This window comes from Macaca mulatta, chromosome 20, assembly GCF_049350105.2.
Source record: "Macaca mulatta isolate MMU2019108-1 chromosome 20, T2T-MMU8v2.0, whole genome shotgun sequence".
Taxonomy (NCBI): Eukaryota; Metazoa; Chordata; class Mammalia; order Primates; family Cercopithecidae; genus Macaca; species Macaca mulatta.
The window spans coordinates 13,165,977-13,193,502 of NC_133425.1; the positions used below are offsets into that span (position 1 = coordinate 13,165,977).

At 44.5% G+C, this 27,526-nt stretch overlaps 1 protein-coding gene across 44 annotated transcripts in view; it reads left to right on the forward strand.

The window, feature by feature from the left end:
• Positions 1-27,526, forward strand: part of SNX29 (sorting nexin 29) — a 657,788-nt gene that overhangs the window by 22,642 nt on the left and 607,620 nt on the right. For 41 of the 44 annotated variants that reach the window (XR_013412446.1, XR_013412447.1, XR_013412452.1 and 38 more), the window contains exons 2-4: positions 1,470-1,531; positions 5,196-5,248; positions 25,326-25,450. Coding sequence is in view for 23 of the 44 variants with exons in the window: in XM_077987279.1 (XP_077843405.1) it covers positions 1,470-1,531; positions 5,196-5,248; positions 25,326-25,450 (240 nt within the window). In the remaining 21 variants the exon portion in view is untranslated. The remainder of the gene's footprint in view (positions 1-1,469; positions 1,532-5,195; positions 5,249-25,325; positions 25,451-27,526) is intronic. The other 3 variants (XM_077987295.1, XM_077987292.1, XM_077987296.1) reach the window with 1 other exon arrangement.

Genomic DNA, 27,526 nt, shown 5'->3' on the forward strand with positions numbered 1-27,526 from the left:
TTGTATGTCCTCAGCTCTTAAAATATTGCCTCACACACACTAGAAGTTAAATAAATCCTGGGTGGATCAACACACACAGTCAACTGACTTCTCCCAGCTTCAGCTTTCCCATCTGTGTTTGGGATCCTGGCTTGTAGGCTGGATGTGAAGATGAAGGGAGATATTGAATGCATAGTACTCAGCTTGGTTCCTGGCATGTAGGATGCGCCCAGCACATGGTGGTGGTTGTTATCAACCAGCTGGCCCTGGCTTGACCTGGAGGAATCACTGACCATCTCTGAGATAATGCCCTGCTGCTCTGCCCCGGTGCAGCCTACGTAGAGTTGCCCAGGACAGAAGCAGCCTGATGGCAATTCAACACCTGCAGTGTGGAGCATCTGTCCTTATAACCTGAATTCCAGTATCCTTTGAAGTCAGTGTGCTCTGTGACTGGTGCATCTTAGTCCGTGGCTTTGTATCTTGCTTGGAGTCACTGGGCCTCTTGTGGAGATCAGGTGTGGCTCTGACAACTGTCCGCCTGGTGTTTTCAAGTGCCCTTTCCCCAGACCTTCTTAAATGGAAGTTCACTGTATGTCATATGTGTCAGTTGGGAATGCTTTTGGCTGCAAGTAACAGCTCAATGTGCCGTGGTGTGGACAAATACCGTTATTTATTTTGTGAGAGTTAGCTAGTTTCTAGTCTTGGCTTACCAACTCAGTGATATCAGGGCTGGTGTCTTTGTGATTTTCTAGGTCTTTCTCTCAGGCTCATGACTTCATGGTGGCAAAATGCTACTCGGGCTCCACCCAACATGTCTATGATTGAGGCATGAAGGATGGAAGACAGAATGATGCCCTTCATAGCTCTTCTTTCTATCAGAAAGGAATGACTTTCCCAGAACTTTCCCAGTACACTTCTGCTATCTTCTCATTGGCCAGACCACTTAAGTTCAACCTCAGCTGCTGAGAAGAGGAGTAATCAGGTTTTACAGCTTGGATTGCTGAAGGCGGCATGGGAAAAGGATGTTGGAGATGATAGTGAGAACAGCCAGTGAGCAGTTCCCACTGTACTGGGAAACTTGTATTTTATTTCAGGCTGCTGGTTGACAACTGGGGGCAGTTTTGATTCCCAGGGGACATTGGCATTACATGGAAACATTTTGGTATGACTCAGGGGTTTGTGTGTGCTAATGCCACGTAGTGTGTAGAGGCCAGGGATGCTGCTAAACATCCTACAATGTCAGTAGTGCCAAGGGTTGAGAAACCTTTAGACCATTGTAGACATGTTGTTCAGATTTGGGGAAAATTAGTTTACCTGTTTTCCTTTGATGTAGTAACAGGCAATAGCCAAACTTCATTGTAATGATACGGATTATTGGTACCTAGTCGTGCTATTGATTTGGTTAAAGATCAGTAGTAAAGGACTGGTCTGGTTGAGGACAGCCATGTCCGAGTGTCAACGAGAACTAATTAAGCCTCATTGCATTTTAGGATCACAGAACAATGACAAAAGACAATTTCTGCTGGAGCGACTGCTGGATGCAGTGAAACAGGTAAGCAGAAAGCACACATTTGCCTTTTTGGTCGAGTAATAGTGTCAGATAATTAATGTAGGTCATTTCTTCCCTATAACATACACAGACTGACTCCCACTTTATACCTGGGAACAGTGAAGCGATCTAATCGTTTTCCCCAGGAAATGATAGAGCAGTGAACACAGTCAGAGTTGGGTTGGAGGAAGTCCTGTGTCTTGAATTTTGAAAGCCCTCTAGAGGACCCCCATCCTTCAGTGATGTCCCTTCAAGAAAGGCACTGAGCTGGGTGCGGTGGCTCACGCCTGTAATCCCAGCACCTTGGGAGGTCAAGGTGACTGCATCACTTGAGGTCAGGAGTTCCAAACTAACCTGGCCAACATGGTGAAACCCTGTCTCTACTAAAAATACAAAAATTAGCTGGATGTGGTGACAGGCACCTGTAATCCCAGCTACTTGGGAGGCTGAGGCAGGAGAATTGATTGAACCTAGGAGGTGGAGGTTGCAGTGAGCCGAGATTGCCCCACTGCACTCCACCCTGGGCAACAGAATGAGACTTTGTCTCAAAAAAAAAAAAAAAAAAAAAAAAAGGCATTGATGTGGGTTTCAAAGTCCCATTGTCTCATTTCCAAGCAGTTGTGTTTGAGGGCAGCTCTGAGGGGTGAAGAGGTGGTGGTTTGGAGTTAGGACCCCTGAGCACAAGAAGGCTAGGACAAGGAGGAAGGAGGCCACGCCTGGGGTCCTCTGCTGCTGCCCCCAGCTGTGTGGACACTCCAGGTGGCTTTGCTGTGATTGATGTGATGCTGTTTCTGATGCTTGACTCTGGCTGGGCTTGGAAGCAAGCTTGGATGTGAGACTGGAATCTGCTTGCTGCATGTACCAGATGCATGCTACTGTTAGCTGTCACTGATCACATCTCCACTGTGTGCCAGGCTCTCTGCTAAGCACTTTATATTTAATCCTTCCAACAACACTGTGAGATTATAGTTCCTGCAGTTGGTTTCATTTTGCAGCTGAAGAGACTGAAACTCAGAGGGATCCAATAACTTGCTCAAGGCGTCATAGTTAGTAAGCGGCAGAGCTAGGATCCAAATCTGGGAATTCTAGGAGCTCACTTTTTGGAAGGGGCAGTTGACAGTTATAATTATGTGTGTAATCACACTGTAGGGAGGTAAGTACTGTAATAGGGTTGTGTGTGAATTTTTTTTTGTTTTGTTTTTTAGAGATAAGGTCTTGCTGTTGTCTAGGCTGGAGCACAGTGGTACCATCATAGTTCATTGTAACCTCAAACTCCTGGGCTCAAGCAGTCCTCCCACCTTGGCCTTCTGAGTGGCTGGGACTACAGGTGCATGCCACCACATGTGGCTGGGGTGTATGTTGAGTATTGAAGTGAGCCCAGAGAATGCAGTATCTATGTAAGCCTTGAGGCATTGTGTGGTAGGAGGGACACAGGCTTTCTGCTCCGACGTAGCTGGAATTAAAGGCCAGCTTTACTTCTTCAGCTCTCTGTGTACAGGGACAGCTCACGCACCCTCCCTGAGCATCTCTCTGCTCTTCTGTAACTGGGTCACTTAATCTGTGTATGGCTTCTGAGGGAATTGGCTTGTTAAAGTAGGTAAAGGGCCTGGACAGAGCCTGGTCCTCTGTTAACATGGTAACATCTGGAGCCCATGTTGTTAGCTTGCTCTTTCTTTGCTGCAGAAATGGAAAATATAATAAGATGAGGAGGCAAGATGAACCACTTTAAAGGTAGCAGTTAGAGAGAAATAAAGTGGAGCTTATGCACAGAGCTTCTGCTGCTTTTTTTTTTTTTTGGATGGAGTCTAGCTCTGTCGCCCGGGCTGGAGTGCAGTGGCGCAATCTCAGCTCACTGCAACTTCTGTCTCCTGGGCTCAAGTGATTCTCCTGCCTCAAACTCCTGAGTAGCTGGGACTACAGGTGCATGCCACCACACCTGGCTGACTTTTGTATTTTTTAGTGGAGGTGGGGTTTCACCATGTTGGCCAGGCTGATCTCGAACTCCTGACCTCGGGTGATCAGCCCACCTCGGCCTCCCTAACTGCTGGGATTACAGATGTGAGCCACTGCGCCTAGCCTGCTGTTATTATCATTATTATTATTATTATTGTTGTTGTTATTTTGAGGGTTAAAGTGTTGCATATGACTTTTTTGCATGACTTTCAAAAATAAATTTTATTGATGTATAATTTACATATAACATAGCATTTTAAGTGTATAGTTTCATGTGTTTTGACAAATATATCATTTAAAATTATATATATACACACACATATACACATACACATACACACACACACACACACACATATACAATGTAGTAGTATTGATGATAAGTTTAGGAACCCTGCAAGCCAGCTACCCATAGCAGAGATTCTATACCTTCAAAAGAAAAAGACAGTAGTAGGCCAGGCATGGTGGCTTACACCTGTAATCCCAGTGCTTTGGGAAGTTGGGGCAGGAGGATGTCTTGAGGCCAGGAGTATGAGGGCAGCCTGGGCAACATAGTGAGAACCCTGTCTCTACAAAAAATAAAAAATATGAGTTGGACCTGGTGGCACGTGCCTGTAATCCCAGCTACTTGGGAGGCTGAGGTGGGAGAATTGCTTGAGCCCAGGTATTCGAGGTTACCATGAGCTATGATGGCACCACTACCCTTCAGCCTGGTGACAGAGCGAGACCCCATTTTTTTTTTTTTGTTAAGAAAATTAGAATAGTGGATAATGGTGATGGTTGCTCAACATTGTGAATTGAAATTTACACCTAAAGATGGTTAAAATGGCAAAGTTTATGTTATCTATATTTTAATTTTACCAATTCAAAAAGTAGCCTGCAGGGCCAGGTACCGTGGCTCACGCCTGTAATCCCAGCACTTTGGGAGGCCAAGGTGGGCGATCACCTGAGGTCAGGAGTTCAAGACCAGCCTGACCAACATGGAGAAACCCCATCTCTACTAAAAATACAAAAATTAGCCGGGCATAGTGGCACATGCCTGTATCCCAGCTACTTGGGAGTCTGAGGCAGGAGAATCACTTGAACCCGGGAGGGAGAGGTTGCCGTGAGCTGAGATCGATCCATTACACTCCAGCCTGGGCAACAAGAGTGAAACTCTGTCTCAAAAAATAAAAAAAATAAAAAAGAAGTAGCCTGCTTTCATTTTTACCCACCCTCAGTAAATTGTCATTCCATACAACCCAATGACTCGTATGAGGCTTGATTTGTGCTGCTGTAATGTCATAGCCAGTCACGACAACTCTGGGGCTCGTCCAAAGGGGCCCATTCAGCGCAGGTTTGTGGAAGTTGTAATTATCTCCTGCGAAGAGCTCTGTGTGGTAGACAGTCAGCTGCCGACAGGCAGGAGCAGCTGCCTGGATAATGCACAGATGGCCGTGTGCTTTTGTTTTTCTGTTAGCAGTGTTTTCCCACAAGGCTTGCTTTTGTACAAGTGGGAGATAAGGGTTTCCTTTAAGTGGCAGCTTCAAGGCTGAGGTGTGCACCTTCTTAAGTCTTGTGCTGATACCCAGGGGACAGGGACGTCCTCACTTGACGTGCAGAGCTTCTGGTCCCGTGTCCCCTCCCTGACCCTTAAGCCCTACGTGGGCTGTTGTGTGACGTTTTGAGTGTCGCATCCCAGCGGCTGATCTCAGCAGCTTCTTTTTCTGTGCAGTGCCAGATCCGCTTTGGAGGGAGAAAGGAGATCGCCTCGGATTCCGACAGCAGGTAAATATGTCGCTTCTAAAACCATTGACCATCGAGCTTGAAAAGGCGGCAGAAGGCGGCCGGCTTCTGTGCTCTGCCTCTGCAGCCAAGAGGTGCAGCGCTGAAATTTGAGTCAACCGTGGACTCTCTGTGCGGTGACTGCTCATCTCCCACACTCCACGTTTTCCATAATTCTCTTTCTAGGAATCTATTCGGAGGGAATTATTCGAGATACCTTTCCATATAAAATTATTTTCAGGGTAATTAATAATTATGAGAACTTGGATGCCTAAATACCCAGTAATTGGGAAATGGTTAATAAAATATAGTGCGTTAATAGGGTGGAATGTTATATAGCCATTAAGAGTAATGTTTATATGGAATTTGTTTTCAATGGAAAAATGCATGGGTAATAATTTAGAAATTACATAGATAGTAAAAAGGCATATGTTGTAAAAAGAGCAGGATCCGAAATTCTATGCATATGGAGTGGTCCTAGCTATGTTAGATAGCAACTCTGGCCAGAACACACTGAAATGTGGCCTAAGGTAGCAGTAGGGGTAAGAATACTGGGAATATTGCTTTTTGGTATTTTTCGCGTTTTTTATTGTGATCATGTGTTCCTTTTATGATAAAAAATAATTCCTAAAAATGGGCCAGGTGCGGTGGCTCATGCCTATAATCCCAGCATTTTGCGAGGCCGAGTCAGGTGGATCACTTGAGGTCAGAAGTTCGAGACCAGGCTGGCCAACATGGTGAAATCTCGTCTCTACTAAAAATACAAAAATTAGCTGAGTGTGGTGGTGCACGCCTGTAGTCCCAGAGACTTGGGAGGCTGAGGCAGGACAATCGCTTGAACCCAGGCTAATTTTGGGGAAAATTAAGGATTTAGGAGGTGGAGGTTGCAGTGAGCTGAGATCGCGCCACTACACTCCAGCCTGGGTGACAGAGTGACACAGGGTGAGCGTCTGTCTCAAAAAATAAAATTTGGCTGGGTGCAGTGGCTCATGCCTGTAATCCCAACACTTTGGGAGGTCGAGGCAGGTGGATCACGAGGTCAGGAGTTCGAGACCAGCCTGGCCAAGATGGTGAAACTCCTTGAGGCTTGATTTGTGCTGCTAAAAATACCAAAAATTAGCCGGGCTTGGTGGCGGGTGCCTATAATCTCAGCTACTTGGGAGGCTGAGGCAGGAGAATTGCCTAAACCCAGGAGGCAGAGGTTGCAGTGAGCCGAGATTGTGCCACTGTACTCTAGCCTGGGTGACAAAGCAAGACTCTATCTCAAAAAAAAAAAAAAAAAAAAAAATTTCCTAAAAATGGCTATTGACATTCACGACCCAGGAAAGGCTGACATCATGGCATAAGCTGATAACATTGGCTGGAAGGAGACCCATAGGCCACATAGGGCTTGGCAAAGGTAGGAGACTCACAAGCATCCAGTCCTTGCTGCAAATGCGTTGTGAGCTCAGTCAGAGCTAATTTGTGCTCTGCAGCCCCTGAGGTGGCAGGAGGGAGATTCCTGCATGGGAAGGAAAGGGAAGGGAACTTGCTTGCTCAACGTTCATCTCATCCTGGAAACTGTTCATGTCCCCCACACTCTCACCGTAGCCCACCCTCCCGTGTCCATCGTTCCTTTTTCTGTCCTTTCCTACTGTTAACTTTTAACAGCCATGAGCAAAGCATGTAGACCTTCCTGGAATAGAGCCATGTGGATGATTCGAAACTGGCACAGATTTAAAGTGATGCACCCTATTATCTCTGCCTTCTCTGCTTATGTTTTCTCCATTGCACGTATCACCATCCAACTAACTATATATACATTCGGCTTTTTAATTTTGCCTATTATCCTGTCACTATAATGTCGGCTCTGTGCAGGCAGGTATGTTTTGCTGTCTTGTTTACAGATGTTTTCTAGTGCCTAGAAGCATTCAGTAAAGATTTGTTAGCCAGATGAGTGTGTATATTACATTGTACTGTAGTCAGGTGTTTAAATATCTGTGCCACCACGAAGCTTGTGAGATTGGAAGGCAGAAAGGGTGTTTCTCCATTTATTTTTAAAAATTTTACTTCTCAGTGTTTTACACAAGCACTTTGTGCCTGTCGTACATTAGATTCTCAGTATATGTTCGTGGCATTAGATCATTAGACTCAATGGTCAATTTAGTCCTTCCTGAGGGCCTACTATGGGGCCTGGCCTTGGCCAGGGATCCAAGGTCCGCTTGCATCAGAATCACCTGGGAGGCTTATTGATTAATGATGCAGTGTCTAAGTCCTGTCCTAGTTGTATTGGAGCAGGATGTGTATATGTGCATGAGTGTGTGTGTGAATGACTGAAGCCGAGGAGCTTGCTGAGAATTTGCATTTCAACAGGATCTCCAGGTGATTCTGCTGGACAGCAAAGCTTCCAGTGCAATCACTGTTCCAGGGCCTGGGATGCAGAGGTAATTAGGAAAGACTCCTCTTTCCTGACCCGGTTGGTTTGTCTGTGTTTATGTGTGTGTATGGGTGTGTGTGGTGTGTGTGTGTCTAAGTATCCATGACTTCTTGACCACTTTTCTTCATTACCGTGCTGTCCGCTTCCTGAGAGAGGCAGTCCTGCTTGGAATGTTAGGTTAACGTGTTCTTACACAGGTGGAGTATCCCTCATCCAAAAACCCACAATTCAAAATGCTCCAAAATCTAAAACTTTTTGAGTACCAACATGATGCTCAAAGGAAATGCTAATGGAAGCCAGTTGGATTTTGGATTTTTGGATTAGGCTCACCTAACTGGTAAGTATATAATGCAAATATTCCACAGTCTGGAAAAACCTGAAATCCGAAACATTTCTGATCCTAAGCATTTTGGATAAAGAATACTGAACCTATATAATAGAATTTGCTACCATAACCTTTGTTACAGAAAATGTTATGTTTTGTAGTAGAATTGAAAAAGTTAATTCCTTCTGTGATAACTGTCGTTTGTGGCTAAAAGGAGTATGCTGCTTACTATTACTAATAATAGGCCAGGCACTGTGGCTCATGTCTGTAATCTCATTGCTTTGGGAGGCTGAGGTAGGAGGATTGCTTGAGGCCAGGAGTTCAAGGCTGCGGTGAGCTATGATCGTGCCATTGCATTCCAGCCTGGGCAATAGACAGAGACCCTGTCTCTAAAAATAATAATAATAATAGCCAGGCATGGTGGCTCATGCCTGTAATCTCAGCACTTTGGGAGGCCAAGGCGGGAGGATCACCTGAGGTCAGGAGTTCGAGACCAGCCTGACCAACGTGGAGAAACCCTGTCTCTACTTAAAATACAAAATTAGCCAGGCATGCTGGCACATGCCTGTAATCCCAGCTAGGCAGGGAGGCTGAGGCACGAGAAGCGCTTCAACCTGGGAGGTGGAGGTTTCGGTGAGCTGCAATTGCTCCAGTCTGGGCAACAAGAGCGATACTCCATCTCAAAAAAAAAAAAAAAAAAAGTAATAATAATAGTTATAGTTTGTGACTGCCTTTGCTACATTTTATTTATGTTGATTCTTAGTCCTCAGAAGGAGCAGAGGTATTATCCTTTCTTTTTTTCTTTTTTTTTTTTGAGGCAGGGTCTTCCTCTGTCACTCAGCCTGGAGTGCAGTAGTGTGTTCATGGTTCATAGCAGCCTCAACCTCCCAGGCTCAAGATCTTCCCACCTCAGCCTCCTGAGTAGCTGGGACTACAGATGCAAGCCACCATACTTGGCTACTTTTTGTATTTTTTGTAGAGATGGGGTCTCACTATGTTGCCCAGGCTGGTCTTGAACTCGTGGACTCAAGTGATCCTCCCACCTTGGCCTCCCAAAATGTTGGGATTACAGGTATGAGCCATACTGTGCCTGGGTTATCCCTTTTTCACTGATGAGAAAACTGATTCAGAGAGGCAAAATGCCATAGCCTAGGTTAGACATTTTGAAAGGGCTAGAGTTCCATGATTTGTTCTTTCTCTGTTATGTGCTATTTAGTGACTAAATTGTTTTTGAGGCTGGGTTTAAAAAAAAAATTATTCTCCTCTACCCCAGGCGGATTACTTCTTAATATCAGAGACCTGGTCTTACCTAGGAAATGTACTTGGGTAAAGGTGGCACCACCTTCATGTTGGAAAGGCCACATCATTGTCCCTATTCTGTGAGAAAGTTGAATCTCGGCTGGACGCGGCAGCTCACGCCTATAATCCTAGCCTTTTGGGAGGCTGAGGCAGGTGAATCCCTTGAGGTCAGGAGTTCAAGACCAGCCTGGCCAACATGGCAAAACCCCGTCTGTACTAAAAAAATTAGCCGGACGTGGTGATGCCCGCCTGTAATCCCAGCTACTCGGGAGGCTGAGACAGGAGAATCGCTTGAACCCGGAAGGCAGAGGTTGCAGTGAGCCGAGATTGCACCATTGCAATCCACCCTGGGTGAGAGAGTGAGACTCCGTCTCAAAAAAATAATTAAAAAAAAAGAAGAAAGTTGAATCTCGAGGGAAAGTCAGCGAACATTTAAAAATAACTTAGGAGGACTGACAAGATAGATGAGTTGCCTCCCTTCCTCACCGCTGGTAGCTGACCCGACCCTGGAGTTGAGGTCAAATCCACTTACTTCCCTCCAGCTCCTCTGCTGGCCTGCGGTCCCCATTACCAGCATCTCACAGGATGGCCGCTGCAGCTCTGGGCTCTCCCCATTTGTTCTTCTCCTGCTTCTACCACATCGAATGCAGAATGCAGATTCCCTCACCTCATGCTCCCTTGAAACCTCCCAGCTGCCTTCTCTTTGCTCTTGGGAGAAAGACCCACATCCTTAACACAGCCTGGAGGCCTCACATGCTTTCCCCTGCTCTCTGATCCAGCCATCTGCCCTTTTTCTCCTTTTGTTTTTAAAGCTTTTAACTACTTTTTCTTTCTTTTTTTTTCTTTGAGATGGAGTCTCTCTCTGTCACCCAGACTGGAGTGAAGTGGCGTGATCTCGGCTCACTGCAAGCTCTGCCTCCCTGGTTCACGCCATTCTCCTGCCTCAGCCTCCCGAGTAGCTGGGACTACAGATGCCCGCCACCATGGCCAGCTAATTTTTTTGTATTTTTAGTAGAGATGGGGTTTCATCGTGTTAGCCAGGATAATCTTGATCTCCTGACCTCGTGATCCACCCGCCTCGGCCTCCCAAAGTGCTGGGATGACAGGCGTGAGCCACTGCATCCGTTCTGCTTTTCACTACTTTTTCAAGGAAATTTTTTTCTTTTTTTGAGATGGAGTTTCGCTCTTGTTGCCCAGGCTGGAGTGCAGTGACGTGATCTTGGCTCACCACAACCTCCGTCTCCTGGGATCAAGCGATTCTCTTGCCTCGGCCTCCCAGGTAGCTGGGATTACAGGTGTGCACCACCATGCCAGGCTAATTTTGTATTTTTAGTAGAGACGGGATTTTTCCATGTTGGTCAGGCTGGTCCTGAACTCCCGACCTCAGGTGATCCGCCCGCCTCAGCCTCTCAAAGTGCTGGGATTACAGGCAAAGCCACTGCACCCGGCCTGGATCATTTTTGACTTACAAAAATGACAGCTTGTTCAAAATAGTTAAAAACAATATGTTTCTAATGCCTCTCCTTTTTAAAACAGAGTGTGCAGATTTCAGGCTCAGAGCTGTCCTCTGGCCATGGCAGAGAGTCAAAATTTATTACTTAATTGTATTTAGGTTTTTTTTTTTTTTTAAATTCGAGATGGAGCCTTGCTCCGTTGCACAGTTTGGAGTGCAGTGGTGCAGTCTCCGTTCACTGCAACCTCCACCTCCCAGGTTCAAGTGATTCTCTTGCCTCAGCCTCCCTAGTAGCTGGGATTACAGGTGCGCGCCTCCAGGCCTGGCTAATTTTTGTATTTTTTAGTAGAGACGGGGTTTCACCATGTTGGTCAGGCTGGTCTTAAACTCCTGACCTCAAGTGATGCACCTGCCTCAGCCTTCCAAAGTGGTGGGATTACAGGCATGAGCCACCGTGCCCAGCCTACGTTTACCTTTTTTTTTTACTTTTTTTTTTTTACTTTTTTTTTTCACTTTTTTTTTTCATTTACTTTTAAGGCTACTGTTTTTATGTCATATGATGCTAGTTTTCCATTTACAACTGTGATGCAGCTTTCCATTTTTTAAATTTTAAAATAATTTTTAAACATGTGTATGTAACTGAACAAAGTGAGTCAAATTCAAGACAAATAAGTAAATAATAGCACATATCCTTACATCGAAAAAAAGCTGTCAGGGTGTTGGTGGACGAATCATGTTTCGAGTAGAGACAGTGCTAGCAGGACAGAGCAGACCGTTGCTGGATTTGGGAGCCTAAATGTGCACTGTATTATTGTGCCAAAATACAAAATCCAAGGTGGATGTGTACGAGCATGTTTCTGTATGTGTGTGTATGTGTGTGAAATATATATGTATATATGTGTATATATATGTTATATATGTGTGTGTGTATGTATATTTGTTTTTGAGAGACGGACACTGTGAGATGCAGCCGTCTTCACATGGATCATAAAACAGTATTGACATTAGGGGAAATGCAGGCAAGACTTGTTTTTTCCTTCAGATGGAGTCCTGAGAAGCTTCCCCAGGAGGAAGTGGTGGCAGCCACCGACTCTGAAATGCGTGCTTCTCCTCTTTACTTTCTGTTGGCAATGTTTTCTAGCTCTTTTTTTTAACCTAGGAACAAAGACTCATTCTTGTGGTTCATTGAAATTATTCCACTTTCTTTCAGTCAGACTGGCCTGTGAAGCAGCTTTAAGATATCTCTGGAATATTTTCCCTTCTAGAAATAATGGCCCAGGAGCTTTGTAGGCCCTATAAGTTACCTCAAAGACTACACACGTGATTGTTCCGCCAAGGCGTCTTTGTCGCATATGGAATCAGAGGACGTAATCTGGAAGTTTTCCCTTTAAATTCTGAACGGGAACAGTAACGGAGGCAGTGGAATCAGCGTGGGCTTCGGAGCTTGGCGTTTGAATCCTAGGTTTGCCGGTTCTGAATTGTGTTGCGATTTTGGGCAAGTTTCTTTCTTGCACCTCAATTTCCGCAACTCTGAAATGGGTAGTATAACGGTATTCACTTCAGAGGGTTGTTATGAGTCAGTTCATGTACAGCCCTTAGAACACTGCCTGGCAGGTAGTAAGTTTCCAGTAATTATTAGCTGTTGTGATTTTCATTATAAGGATATGTAAGGTATTTTGACACTTGGTAGACGTTTACCACACACTCACACACTGGATCTCTGTGCCATATGGGTGGCAGTGAGTCGGCTTCAGGTATTGATCTGCATTTAGAAATGGTTAATTTTGGCCAGGTGCGGTGGCCTGCACCTGTAATCTCAGCACTTTGGGAGGCCAAGGTGGGAGGATCACTTGAGCCCAGGAGTTTGAGACCAGCCTGGGCAACATGGCGAAACCCCCTGTCTACAGAAAAAAAAAAAATTAGCTAGCCGGGTATGGTGGTGCAGGCCTGTGGTCTCAGCTACTCAGGAGGCTGAAGCGGGAGGATCACTTAAGCCTAGGAGGTCGAGGCTGCAGTGAGTCATCAACCCACCACTGCACTCTAGCCTGGTTGATGTAAGTGAGACCCTGTCTCAAAAAAAAAAAAAAATTGCTCTTTTTTGTGAACTTTCAGGTGACTGTCAGAGGAAATCATAGGAGAGCATTTCTTCTCCCTTCAAAGCATGCGAGAAAGAATGATTTGTTTTGGTGTGTTTTTTTTTTTTTTTTAACCTGCCGAGGAATTAGAATCAGTTTTGGACTTTTCAGGAAGCTAAAAACCAAAACCAGCTGCCCTTTGTTGTTCCTGATGTTATTCTTAATGCAGTTGAAAACTGTCACGTGTATCCCCCAGAGGACTTACGAAACGGAATGGTTTTTTCAGGTATTTTTTTCTCTTTTAAATGTCTCTGAATGTTTGTCATGTGAGTTTTATGTTCCCTGCGTCACAAGTTTCTTACCAGCCTCTAACTAATTTGAGGTGTTGACTGGATGTTACGATTCTTGTCATCCTGGTCAAAAATCCTGGGGTTCATTAATTGGATTCTCCCCCTCCCTTACCCCAAATACTTTATTTCCACTTTGAGACTCTGTACTAGACAGTCCATATTGCATACTCTTTTATTTTACTGCTTGATTAAATGAATTGCTTGGGTTTTTTTTTGAAAAAAGATTATTTCTAGCAATGGGGAACCTCTAGGACGTTTAACAAATCTAAGCCCATTTTTATATCTGAATTTTTTTTTTTTTTTTTTGAGACAGGGTCTCACTGTCACACAGGCTGGAGTGCAGTGGTGTGATCTCGGCTCACTGCAACCTCCACCTCCTGGGTTCCAGCGATTCTTGTGCCTCAGCCTCCGAGTAGCTGGGATTTTAGGCTTGTGTCACCACACCCAGCTAATTTTTGTATTTTTAGTAGAGACGGGGTTTAACCATGTTGGCCAGGCTGCTCTCAAACTCCCGACCTCAGGTGATCCACCCTTCTTGGCCTCCCAAAGTGCTAGGATTATAGGTGTGAGTCACTATGCCTGGCCCTGAGCCTATTTTTATATCTGAATTTTAATTAATATTTGTCTTATTTATATTGATAGTTGTTGAGAGCACTGCCTAGGCCATAGTAAACAATATGTTAGCACCATCATCATCATTGTCATGAACCTGACAGTGGGGAGACGTGGTGAGCATGGGGTGTGAGCTTTGGTGTCAGACATACTTACCTTCATGCCTACTTCAGCCACAAATCACCAGTTACTAGCTGTGTAATTTTGGACTGACCTAGCTCCTTTAAGCCTCTCATGCACCATCTGGAAAATCAGATGATAATAATGATACTCACTTCCTAGGGTTATAGTCAGGATTAGCTGTAATAATATTTGCTTGGGACACCCAGTAAGAACGTAATAAACTCAATACACTTTTTTTCTAATGATTAGACATACCTGTGTTTTTTGACAATTACTAGTAACTGAAGGCTGGAAGGATTGCCTCATTAATTCCTTCATTCAACGGGTATTTATTTGTAGAGCACTATGTTGGCATTGGCGATGCAAATTGGATGAGATGGTTGCTGTCTTCAAGAAATTCAAAATTGAATCTGGGAGTTGGACATGTAAATTGTGGACAATTATGGTGACCTGTAATGAATATTAGTTGTCATAGAGGTGACACCAGGGTTGTTAGTGGTCAGATAGGTGAGATAGGAATTTTAGGCAGAGGGAATAGCAGATGTGAAGGTGCAGGGATGTGGGGCACAATGGTGGGGTGTGTGGATGAGTGTTGTTTGGTTTGGGAGACAGGTGGGAAGTCAGCAGGGAAGTATTTGAATGCCATCAGTTAGGGCATTATTTCTTTTTTTATTTTTGAGACAGAGTTTTGCTTTTGTTGATCAGGCTAGAGTACAATGACGCAATCTTGGCTCACTGCAACCTCCGCCTCCAAGGTTCAAGCGATTCTCCTGCCTCCGCCTCCGGAGAGGCGTCCGCCACCATGCCTGGCTAATTTTTGTATTTTTTGTAGAGATGGGGTTTCACCATGTTGGCCAGGCTGGTCTCAAACTCCTGACCTTGTGATCTGCCTGCCTCAGCCTCCCAAAGTGCTGAGATTACAGGCGTGAGCCACCGTGCCTGTCAGGACATTATTTCTTAAACTTAGGCCATCATGTACCATTTTCACCATTTTTGCCATTTCTGTGTTCCATCTGAGCCAGAGGTTGGCTTGAAGTGGAATTCTAAGGCACTGTCTACTGTGGTCTGGGTCTGGTTATATTTTTTCCTGACACATATAAATGTTTATCTGTGTTCCCCTAAAATCATGTCATATACTGTGAACCCATAGCATGGTGTGGTGCCAGTTGGTAAAAAAGAAAGAAAGAAAATGACACAGTCAGATTTGCATTTCAGGGAGATAGCTTCTGCCCAGGATGCATGGGTTGGGGTGGGTGGAGGTGGGTGGGGTGAGACGGAGTCTGGGAGATCCAGGGTTGGAGGGCTGAGTGAAGCGGGGACTGGGGAAGAGACAGAAGGATTGAGGTTCAGGACTGAGCCTTGATGAGATTCAGTGATTACCCGAATGTGGAGGCTGAGAAATAATGCCATGGCTCTACTATGGAAGCTTTGCTCAAAACGGCAAAGCCAAATAGCCAACAAACATATATTAGGGAAAAAAAAGACACCGAAATTCACTAGTAGTCAAGGAAATGCAAATTAAAGCAACAGTGAGCTGCCTACTTTTCACCCACCAGACTGACAAAATCTCAAAACAGTCAAGATTATTGTTAGTGGCCAGGCACGGTGGTCACGCCTCCAATCCCAGCATTTTGGGAGGCTGAGGGGGGTAGATTGCTTGAGGCCAGGAGTTCGAGACCGCCTGGTCAATGTGGTGAAATCCCGTCTCTACTGGAAAAAAAAAAATATATATATATATATATTTTATATGTATTTATATTTATATATAATATATAATTAGCTATATATATATATATTTTTTTAGCAAGACAGAGGAGAAAAGGGTGGTCTCATGCACTGCTGGCCAGAAAGCAGGAATGAAAATAAATATATATTGGTTTTTAAATTTTTTATTTTTATTTATTATTTATGTATTTAATTTTGAGATGGAGTCCCGCTCTGTTGCCCAGCCTGGAGTGCAGTGGCATGATCTTGGCTCACTGCAACCTCTGCCTCCCAGGTTGAAGGGATTCTCTGTCTCAGCCTCCCGAGTAGCTGGGATTACAGGTACGCACCGCCATATCCGGCTAATTTTTTTTGTTTTGTATTTTTGTAGAGACAGGGTTTCACTGTGTTGCCCAGGCTGGTCTTGAACTCCTGAGCTCAGGCAGTCTACCTGCTTCAACCTCCCAAAGTGCTAGGATTACAGGCATGAGCCACCGTGCCTGGCCTTTATTTTATTTTTATTTATTAAGAAAATGTTTTTAAAGATGGATCTCATTATATTGCCCAGGCTGGCTTTGAACTCCTGGCCTCAAGTGATCCTCCCTCCTCAAACTCCCAAATAGCTGGGACTCTCGCTACATGCCACTGTGCCTGACTGAGTTCTTATTTTTTTAAAGCAAGCTTTTGATTTGAATTTTTTGTTCTCCCACACTGTGGACTTTGACCAGACTTGGAGATCCCGTTGGCAATTGGCTTCATGTGATTTTTCGTTTCTCATTTATTCATGTCTGTATCCAGGGGCTCTTGTTTTTCTCCACTCCCTTTTTCCCTTTTGATTTACCGGCTCCTTCAGCAGATTCCTTCTCAGTGCCAGCACCTGTGCCTGATTTTGACATTCCTCATCTGCCAAGAGCATCCAGGCAGCATTTGCATCTAGACCAAGAGCTGGAGATCTGTCTATGCCAGGGCGGACAATTATTGTTTATATTAGTAACATTTGAGAATTATCAGAGCCAGGCGTGGTGGCTCATGCTTGTAATCCGAGCACTTTGGAAGGCCGAGGTGTGCAGATCACCTGAGGTTGGGAGTTCGAGACCCACCTGACCGACGTGGAGAAACCCTGTCTCTACTAAAAATATGAAATCAGCTGGGTGGTGGCGCATGCCTGTAATCCTAGCTTCTTGGGAGGCTGAGGCAGAAGAATTCCTTGAACCCGGGAGGTTGAGGCAGAAGAATTGCTTGAATCCGGGAGGCAGAGGTTGTGGTGAGCCGAGATCACACCATTGCACTCCAGCCTGGGCGACAAGAATGAAACTCCATCTCAAAAAAAAAAAAAAAAAAGAAAAGAAAAAGAAAATCATCAGAAATTATGATTTACCATTTAAAGATAGGTTATTTTTCCATTTTCTGGTTCCTCTGTACAAAGATTAATTTGATTCTTTGTATATACCTTTCTGCTATTCTCAAACCTTCACACTTATGGTACCTTGAAAACTGCTGCCTTGTGAGTTATCACTGTTGCCAAGCATGAATTTTTTTTTTACTTTTTGATCAACTATTTTATTTGGGGAGAGGGGGAGGGTCCCTTTTTTTCTGTCCTATATGTTCTCCTTCCCTTTGGGTTGCTTATGTTAATGACCAAGAATTATTTGTTCTATATTTTCCCATGCTTACACAATTATTTACAAATAAAATAGCCATGTATATATATACACACATATATAGCCTTTATTGCCATTGTTTTACAAAAATGGAATCATACATAATGCTCTGCATTTTTATTTTTTCTCTTGGTACTCCTGCGTTGAAACATTTCCAAGGTATAGTTCTTTTGGAGACAGTGTCTCACTCTGTCGCCAGACTGGAGTGCCATGGTGTGATCTTAGCTCATTGCAACTCCCTGGTTCAAGCGATTCTCCTGCCTCAGCCTCCCGAGTAGCTGGGACTACAGGCACCCACCACCACACCTGGCTAATTTTTTGTATTTTTAGTAGAGACGGGGTTTCACCATGTTAGCCAGGATGATCTCCTGACCTCGTGATCCGCCTGCCTCGGCCTCCCAAAGTGCTGGCATTACAGGCGTGAGCCACCACACCCGGCCTCCAAGTTACAGTTCTAATAATTCTTTTTATTTATTTACTTTTTGGGGACAGAATGTCGCTCTGTCACCCAGGCTGAAGTGCAGTGGTGCAGTCTTGGCTCACTGCAATCTCCACTTCCCGGGTTCAAGTGTTTCTCCTGCCTCAGCCTCCCAAGTGGCTGGGATTACAGGTGGGCGCCACCACACCCGACTTTTTTTTTTGTATTTTTAGTAGAAATGGGATTTCACCATTTTAATCAGGCTGGTCTCAAACTCCTGACCTCGGGTGATCCGCCTGCCTTGGCCTCCCAAAGTGCTGGGATTACAGGTGTGAGCTACTGCGCCTGACCTGTATTGTTTTTTTTAAGGACAACTGAGAGCATACTTAACATACAGTTCCCTATCCTGCTTATTTTTCATCTTATGTTATAAAGATATTGACTTATCAGTATAAGCTCTTGGTAAACATTTTTAAGACCTAAATAGGTATTGTTTATCTAACCAGTTTCCCAAGTGTTAAATATTTAGGCAGTTTCTAACTTTTTTTTTTTTTTAAACACAAGGTCTTGCTCTGTCACCCATGCTAAAGTGCATTGGTGTGATCCTGGCTCACCGTAGCCTCCACTTCCTGGGCTCAAGAAACCCTCCTGTCTCAGCTTCCTGAGTAGCTGGGACTACAGGCATGCACAGCCACACCCAGGGCTAATTTTTTTATTTTTTGTAGAGACAGGGTTTCAGGCCACTGTGCCTGAAATCTTAACTCTTTAAAAAATTTATTTATTTATTTATTTATTTATTTATTTATTTATTTTTTAGGATAGAGACAAGGTTTTGCTTTGTTGCCCAGGCTGGTTTCAAACTCCTGGCCTCAAGTGATCTGTCCCCCTCGGCCTCCCAAATTGCTAGGATTGCAGGTGTAAGCCACTGCGCCCCACCTATTCTTAGATTTTTATCTGATTTGTAGATTATAGTCTAGGATTGATTTCTGCTACTGAAATTCATGGATTAAGGATGTAAATCTTTTTGAAAAGTTAATTAAACATAAATATAGCTCATGGCCCATTTCTTCTTCTTTTTTGTTTTCTTTTCTTTTCTTTTTTTTTTTTTGAGACAGAGTATCACTCCGTTGCCCAGCCTGGAGTGCAGTGGTGCCATCTCAGTTCACTGCAACCTCTGCCTCCTGGGTTCAAGCGATTATCCTGTCTCAGCCTCCTGAGTAGCTGGGATTATAGGCGCTCGCCACCATGCCCAGCTAATTTTTGTATTTTTACTAGAGATGGGGTTTTGCCATGTTGGCCAGGCTGGTCTGGAACTTCTGACCTCAGGTGATCTTCCTGTCTCGGCCTCCCAAAGTGCTGAGATTACAGGTGTGAGCCACTGAACCTGGCCTCATGGCCCATTTCAAATGATTGTCATGTAATGGCCTTGTACTTACTGTCTTCAATCTGAGATACGGCTCATACTGTTGACTGAATGATTTTCATTGGTACAGCAGACTCCATTCCAGCTAACATTGGAATTTTACAAATGAGGATAATCTAGTCCATTTTCATGACTGGACTTGGCTTTCTCAAAAAGGCTCCAGTAAAGCTGTAACATAGTAAAAGAATTGCCAGGCACGGTGGCTCACACCTGGAATCCCAGCACTTTGGGAGGCTGAGGCTGGCGGCTCACAAGTCAGGAGTTCGAGATCAGCCTGGCCAACACAATGAAACCCGATCTCTACAAAAAAATTAAAAAAAATTAGCTGGGCATGGTGGCGCGCACCTGTAATCCCAGCTACTTGGGAGGCTGGGTCAGGACAATTGCTTGAACTCAGGAGACAGAGGTCAGTGAGCCGAGATCGTGCCACTGCACTTCAGCTTGGGCAACATAGCGAGACTCTGACTCAAAAAAAAAAAAAAGTATCAAGTAAATAGGTCCTTTTGTCACAAGGTTAATTTGATGCAGTTTATAAAAATGCAGCATTCATAGCTGATCCTGTTGTTCTAATATTTGCCATGCAGAAGTATAGGATTCTTAGGAATCTTTTACTAGATTAGTGTGGCAGATTAAGCAGTCTTGAAATATAGGACAGGCTGTGCTTCGTGTCTCACTTCTGTAATCCTAGCACTTTGGAAGGCCAAGGTGGGCAAATCACTTGAGGTCAGGAGTTCGAGATCAGCCTGGCCAACATGGTAAAACCCTGTCTCTACTAAAAATACAAAAAAATTGGCCAGGCATGGTGGCACGTGCCTGTAATCCTAGCTACTCCAGAGGCTGAGGCAGGAGAATCTTGAACCTGGGAGGCGGAGGTTACAGTGAGCCGAGATCACGTCACTGCACTCCAGCCTGGGGAACAGAGTGAGGCTCCATCTCAAAAAAAAAAAAAAAAAAAGATAAGACAAAGCTAATGAAAACAAACGCTTGCTGAATCTTAACAGAAAACTGGTTGAGCGGGTGCAGTGTCCAGCTGTGCTGATGTTGGTGGACAGTTTTAAATGCAGCAGAAGGAAGTTACTTCATTTTCCATTCACAACTCTTTTGCTACTTTGTCACACTTTTACTGAGCACCTGGGGAGGAAGTTTTTTTTTTTTTAAAACAGCTTTATTGAGGTCTAGTTTATATGCCATTAAAATTGTAAGTATACAATTCAGTGATTTTTTTTTCTTTTAATTCAGTGATTTTTGTGCTTTTTTTTCTTTTCTTTGAGGCAGAGTTTCGCTGTTGTTGCCCAGGCTGGAGTACAGTGGCACCATCTTGGCTCACTGCATGCCGGGTTCAAGCGATTCTCCAGTCTCAGCCTCCGGAGTAGCTGGGATTACAGGGGCCTGCCACCACGCCTGGCTAATTTTTGTATTTTTAATAGAGAGGGAGTTTCACCATGTTGGCCAGGCTGGTCTCGAACTGCTGACCTCAGGTGATCCGCCCACCTCAGCCTTCCAAAGTGTTGGGATTACAGGTGTGATCCACTGTGCCCAGCTGATTTTTGTGCTTTTTAATACATTTATAGAGTTGTGCAACCATCATGACAATTCAGTTTTAGAGCATTTCCATTATCCCCCCAAATTCCCTTGTGCTAGTTAACACTTAATCCCTAATTTCAACCCCAGCCTTAGAGAAGCACTAATTAAATGACTTTCTGTTTCTATATCCAAATGTTCCTTGACTTATGATGGGGTTATGTCCTGATAATCCTGTCATAGAGTCAAAAAATCATAAATTGAACCATGGTTATGTTGAGGACTGTCTGTATTTACCCTTCTTAGACGTTTCATGGAATTTACAATGTGTGGTGTTTTGGGTCTGGCTTCCTTCCTCTAGCATAATATTTTCAAGGTTCTTCCATGTTGTAGCATGGATCAGTACCTTATTCCTTTTTTTTTTTTTTTGAGACTGAGTCTCTCTCTGTTGCCCAAGGTGGAGTGCAGTAGTGTGATCTCGGCTCACACTGCAACCTATGCCCCCTGGGTTCAAGGAATTCTCCTGCTTCAGCCTCCCCAGTAGCTGGAATTACAGGTGCCCGCCGTAACGCCCAACTAATTTTTGTGTTTTTAGTAGAGATGAGATTTCACCATGTTGGCCAGGCTGGTCTTGAACTCCTGACCTCAAGTGGTCTGCCTGCCTTGGCCTCCCAAAGTGCTGGGATCATAGATGTGAGCTACTGCGCCCCACCTGACTGTTGCTTTTTAAAAAATTAAAATATTCACTGTTGTTAAGTGACCCGCTTATTGAAAATACTATTCCTAGTTCATTACCTTGGAATGGAAGTTTGGTGTGATAAAATGGCAAGGAGGCAGCTGACGTCTGCAGTGAAGCCGGAGTGTCTGCAGCAGAGAGTATTCTGGGTACCTCCAGCCTTCTCAACAAAGTGAGACTCTGTCTTTAAAAAAAAAAAAAAAAGGGAGCTGCGCATGGTAGTGCATGCCTGTAGTCTCAGTTACTTGGTCAGCTGAGGTGGGAGGATTGTTTGGGGGAGGTTGAGGCTGCAGTGAGCCATGATCACACTGCCACACTCCAGCCTGGGCAACAACAGAGCCAGACCCTGCCTCAAAAAAAAAAAAAAGAAAAAGAAAATAAAGAACTGTACTAAAGCTAGTGCCCCTTTCATTTTTTGGGAATTATCATCTACTGCTTCCCATATAAGATGGGAAGCAGTGGAAAGCCTTAGTGTGACCTAGTGTATGATATAGTTATCAGTTGGTACGTCCAAGATGTGCCCATCAGAAGCTAAAGAGTGGATTCCTGTGCTTAGACAGGTATGTTCTACTTGATTCCCTAGTTTTAACTGATCTGGATTTGAATGACAAATTACACGAAATCTCCTGAGATGCATCTCCCACCAAAATGTACATCATGTTCATAATCTTGAGTTCCCCGAGTGGAGAGACCGTGTCGGTCACATTCTCTATAGCAACCAGGCGTGGTGCTAAGTGCACGGAAGCTCACAGTTAGCAAGAGCAGGCAGCCCTGGAAATCAGACCATTAACAGAAGAGTGGCGAGTGCTGCAGTAGAAAGAAACTCAGAATGAGGAAACATTCAGAAAGGCTTCCTGGAGGAGAGAATACGTGAGCTAAGTCTTGTTTTTTTCTTTTGAGACTGAGTTTCGCTCTTATTGCCCAGGCTAGAGTACAATGGCATGATCTCGGCTCACTGCAGCCTCCGCCTCCTAGATTCATGTGATTCTCCTGCCTCAGCCTCCAGAGTAGCTGGGATTATAAGCATGTGCCACCACACCCAGCTCATTTTTTTGTATTTTTTTTAAGTAGAAATGGAGTTTCACCATGTTGGCCAGGTTGGTCTCGAACTCCTGACCCCAGTTGATCCACCCCCGCCTTGGCCTTCCAAAGTGCTGGGATTACAAGTGTGAGCCATCACGCCCAGCCAAAGTCTGTCTTGAATGACCAGTAGATACGTGCTCAGGAGGTGGAAAGGGCATATGGGGAGGGTGTTAACTAAAACGGCCTTTGGCAAGGAAGGCATCATAATGATCTAATTATAGGACTAGCATCCACCTGGGTATTCACGCAGTGTTAGGTTAGTTGTGACCTGTGTGCCTCTGTGACACAGTACTGATGATGTAATCCAAACCCTGGGGACTGGGTTTGTGCAGTTCACCTGCATTCCATTCCTCTTAGGGCCCTAGTTTTATCTAGAGCTGGCTGGGCAGTTACTGACTTGTGCATTGGAACTAAGCAAACGGATAGCAATTGTTGAGTTGATTGCTGTATTTGCAGAAGATTCTTTTAAAGATAGAGGCTTTGGTTAATTACAGAGAACTCTCAACACACCCCAGAGTTTTTTTGTTTTTGTTTTTGTTTTTTTCTCTCTTTCTGAGACAGACGCCTGATCTGGGTCAATGTTGCTCTGTGCCATGGTTTTGGTTTCTGTGGTATTTAGAGAGTTTTGGTGGACGTCCCGGCTTTCAGGAAGCCTTAAAATATGTGCCTATGAGGCTGGACACAGTGGTTCATACCTGTAACCCCAGCACTTTGGGAGGCCAAGGCGGGCGGATCACCTGAGATCAGGAGTTGGAGACCAGCCTGGCCAACATGGCGAAACCCCATCTCTACTAAAATACAAACATTAGCCAGGTGTGATGGAGGGCACCTGTAATCCCAGCTACATGGGAGGCTGAGGCAGGAGAATCGCTTGGACCTGGGAGGTGGAGGTTGCAGTGAGCTGAGATTGTGCCATTATACTCCAGCCTGGGCAACAAGAACAAAACTTCATCTCAAAAAAAAAAAAAAAAGTGCCTGTGTGTACAGAGACTAGCGTATGCACATCTATAATAATTAAGAGTGTTATCTGCCCAGCAAAGAGGCTTGTTTCAATGTGGGGGAGTATTCTGGGATCTTTGGTTCAAGGCTAATCATTCATTTACCTACTACTTACCCACTGGAAAAACATTTGTGGGGCACACACTGTGTACCAGGTACTGAGCTCGGTGCCAGGGATCCAGCAAAAATAAGATAGAAGGTGAAAACCAAGCAGTGTGGTTGAGGGGCAGTATCAGATTTGTGATGCCTAATAGGCTTCCTTCTGTGGAGGGCCAGCTTTGGTCATCTGCTAGTGGTGGCCTACAATGCTGGGATCGATTATGATGTCTGTCATGGGTACAGAATACAATGGAAAGGCATGAATGCTGTGGATTTGCTGATGCTGTGTTAGGGTTGTATGGCGTAGACAGAATGATGAGTGAAGATTCAGTAAGGGAGCTAGAGGACTTTTATCTTAGAATAAAGGATGTTCGTCTTGGTGATATGGGGGATGGAGGAAACTACATTAGATCAGCTTACGAGGATGGGGTTCAGGTACGGATGTTGCTGCTTATTATGCAGTTTTCAGGAGGTCATTTAAATGTCCTTAGCCTCAGCTTCTTCAAGTGTAAAATGGAGATAATAATACCTGCCTCATCTATATAGTGTTGATGAGAAGAGTAAAATAATGGGTATGAAAATATTTTACTACGCACAGAGTGATAAACACCTGGAGTATTGTTACCATGGGTGTTGGGATGGGTGGAGCACCTATCTTTGCAGCCTGCTGCCCTTGTCATATCCAGCTCGTAATTCCAAGGCTACCTTCATTCAGCCCACAGATTCTAACACTGTCCTTGCCCCATCACCACCTGCCATCTCATCCTGTCTTATTTTCTTCTAAGTTCTGATTAACTGAAATGGTCTCGTTAACTTATTTGTGTATCCCCCTTTGCTAGAAACATGCACATGAGTGAGGCAGAAACCTTGCCTGTCTCACTCCCACCATCATCTCCTCAGAGCCTAGAACAGTGCCGGCATATGGCAGACATTCAGAATTTCTTAACATTTGTTGCATGAGTGAATGGAAAGGGCTCAGAAGTCCACAGACCCAATTGGGCAGAGGCTCAGGAGCCCTGAGAAGATTGCTAAGATCAAGTGCAGTTGCTGTGACCTCATCTCTTTGTTCCTGAATCTCCTATTTCTCTGGTTATTGAGAAACAAATTCAATTAAATGCACAGTAATTGTAACTTAATTGAAAATTCCATCAACTCACGATCTGAGTTCACAATGTTCTTACAACAGAATAAAGAACAAGAATCAGAATTCATATTATTATTATTTTTAGAGCATGTAATCTCATATAACAGAATAAAGAATGAGACTCAGAATTCATATATTTTTTTCAGAGCATGTAACAGGCCATGAAATTACACAATGTTTCCAATTTGGCAGCCTGGTGAATTCAGTCTCCAAAAACATAATCTTGTTCCTTAAACTACATGTAATATGAATTAGAGTTAAAACTTGTGAATTGGATGCAATTAACATCCAACCGCTCCCCACACGGAACTGATTGGGTTTTAACTTGTCCCCCTCTGCACCCCTGCCAGCTGGCACCCGTCCCTGTTCCCATGTTCCTTGTGCATTGTTACTGTGCCCGTCTGATGCATATGGGTAGACTGTGCTGGGCATCCTGAGCTCTGTGAAATGAACATCATATACAGGAGGTGTGTGGAGTGGCGCAGGTCAGTTACCCAGCCTGCAAATCCAGGTGTCTCCTGTCTGCTTTCATGTTGAGGTTTATACCTGGCAGCTTACTCACTTCCTGGAGATGCTGGGGCTGCCCTAGTTGCTACTCCCTTTTCTGGGGGGACTGATGAGTCATTGGTTCTCTCACAGGGTCACCTGTCTGTGTGCCCAGTTTGAAGCCGTCCTGCAGCATGGCTTGAAGAGGAGTCGAGGACTGGCACTCACGGCAGCAGCGATCAAGCAGGCAGCAGGCTTTGCCAGCAAAACTGAAACAGGTACCGCTCTGCCTGGCCATAGCTTGGAGGAGCTTGTCTTCCTTCTGTTCTTTTTCTTTTTATTTGTTTTTTAATAGTAGGCAGGGCAGTCATCGAGTAGGACTTGGTGGGGTGGTATGTGCGCACAGAAATCCATGTCTTAATAGTAGTCAAAACGTAATGGTGTTGTCTGGCATCTTAATTTAAATGAAATCATCTTTTGCGCAGAATTCTCAGAGCCACATGGTACAGTCTCCTCTGGGTTTGGGGCCCTGCGGCACACTGGTTTATTTCACCAGTGTGGCGTCCTGGTTGCTGGGAAATTAATAATCTGTTTTAATTTGATGCCTGAGGATAGCATGGCATTTCATAATTAAATGTCGTCAGCACCAGCAACAGAAACCCCAGAGGTTCTGTTATCTTCCAATTTAATGTTGGAAAAACATTTCCATGTGAATGACAAGCATAATGCTAAATAATAACTATTAACGCTTAGTACTTTGTGCAAGACTTGCACTTTGATGTAAATTAACTCATTCCGTTCTTCGAGAGCCCTGTGAGTAGCAGGACTGTTATTACTGCCACTGTACAGATGAGGAAGCTGTTCACAGTGATCTGCTTTGGAGCTGAACCTGGAAGTGGATCATGTCATGTAACAAATGTCCGGTGGTCTCCTGCTCCCCTGAGCTTTCAGTTCCAGCCCTGGCCGTGGCTGCTGCTGGGAATCCAGGAATCTTTCTTATCACTATGTTGGTGTCATTGCTGAGTAAAATGTGTTGTCTTTTGCTGGTTCCCCTTTCACAGCCAAACGTTCGACCTTGTTGCATTTGGTGGCGGTGTGTGGAAATTCTCTGCTAACAGAATCCTTAGTCTTTCCCTCTCCTTCATGTTGCTGTGTCATCCTTCCTTTTTTTCTCAGCCCTTATATGTATTTATTTAGTTTTTTAGAGTTGGGGTCTTGCTCTGTTACCCAGGCTGAAGTACAGTGCTGTGATCATGGCTCACTGAAGCCTGGAACTCGTAGGCTCAAGTGATCCCCTTGTCTGAGCCTCTGAAATAGCTGGGACTGCAGGCTTGCACCACCATGCCTGGCTGGTTTTTAAACTTTTATAGAGACAGAGATCTTGTTCTGTTGACCAGGCTGGTCTCAAACTCCTGGGCTCAAGTGATCCTCTCACCTCAGCCTGCCAACTAGCTGGGATTACAAATGTGAGACACTGTGCCTGGCTCCAACAGTTCTTTTTTTTTTTTTAATTATTAAGATTATTTTATTGGTACATAATATTTGTACATTTGTATGAAGTACCTGTGTTTTTTTTTTTTGAGACGGAGTCTTGCTCTTGTTGCCCAAGCTGGAGTGCAATGGCAACATCTTGGCTCACTGCAACCTCTGCCTCCGGGGTTCAAGCGATTCTCCTGCCTCAGCCTCCCAAGCAGCTGGGATTACAGGTGCCCGCCACCATGCCTCGCTAATTTTTGTATTTTTAGTAGAGACAGGGTTTCACCATGTTGGCCAGGCTGGTCTCGAACTCCTGACCTTGTGATCTGCTCACCTTGGGCTCCCAAAGTGCTGGGATTATAGGTGTGAGCCACTGTGCCCGGCCTTGGTACTTGTGATATTTTGATACATGCCTAGAATGTGTAATGACTTTCAACAGATCTTTGCTTTTTTTTTTTTCTTTCTTTGGGCAGTCTCCCGGGGCTAGCATAAGCTCAGGCTCCTAGATCTTTGTTTCTTGTTTATTTCACCAGTTACTCATTTTCAGAAATGAAGCAAAGATCTAGGAGCCTCTCTGAGCCTACTCTAGCCCCTGGAGACGGCCTAAAGAAAGAAAAAAAGAAGCAAAGATCTGTTGAAAGTCATTACACATTCTAGGCATGTATCAGAATATCACAGGTACCCTATAAATATGTACAAATATTACGTATCAATAAAATAATTTTAATAATTTTTTTTAAAAAAAGATCTGTTGGAGCCAGCCACCGTGGCTCACATTTAGAGTCGCTTGAACCCGGGAGGCGGAGGTTGCAGTGAGCCGAGATCGCGCCACTGCACTCCAGCCTGGGTGACAGAGCGAGACTCATCTCAAAAACACA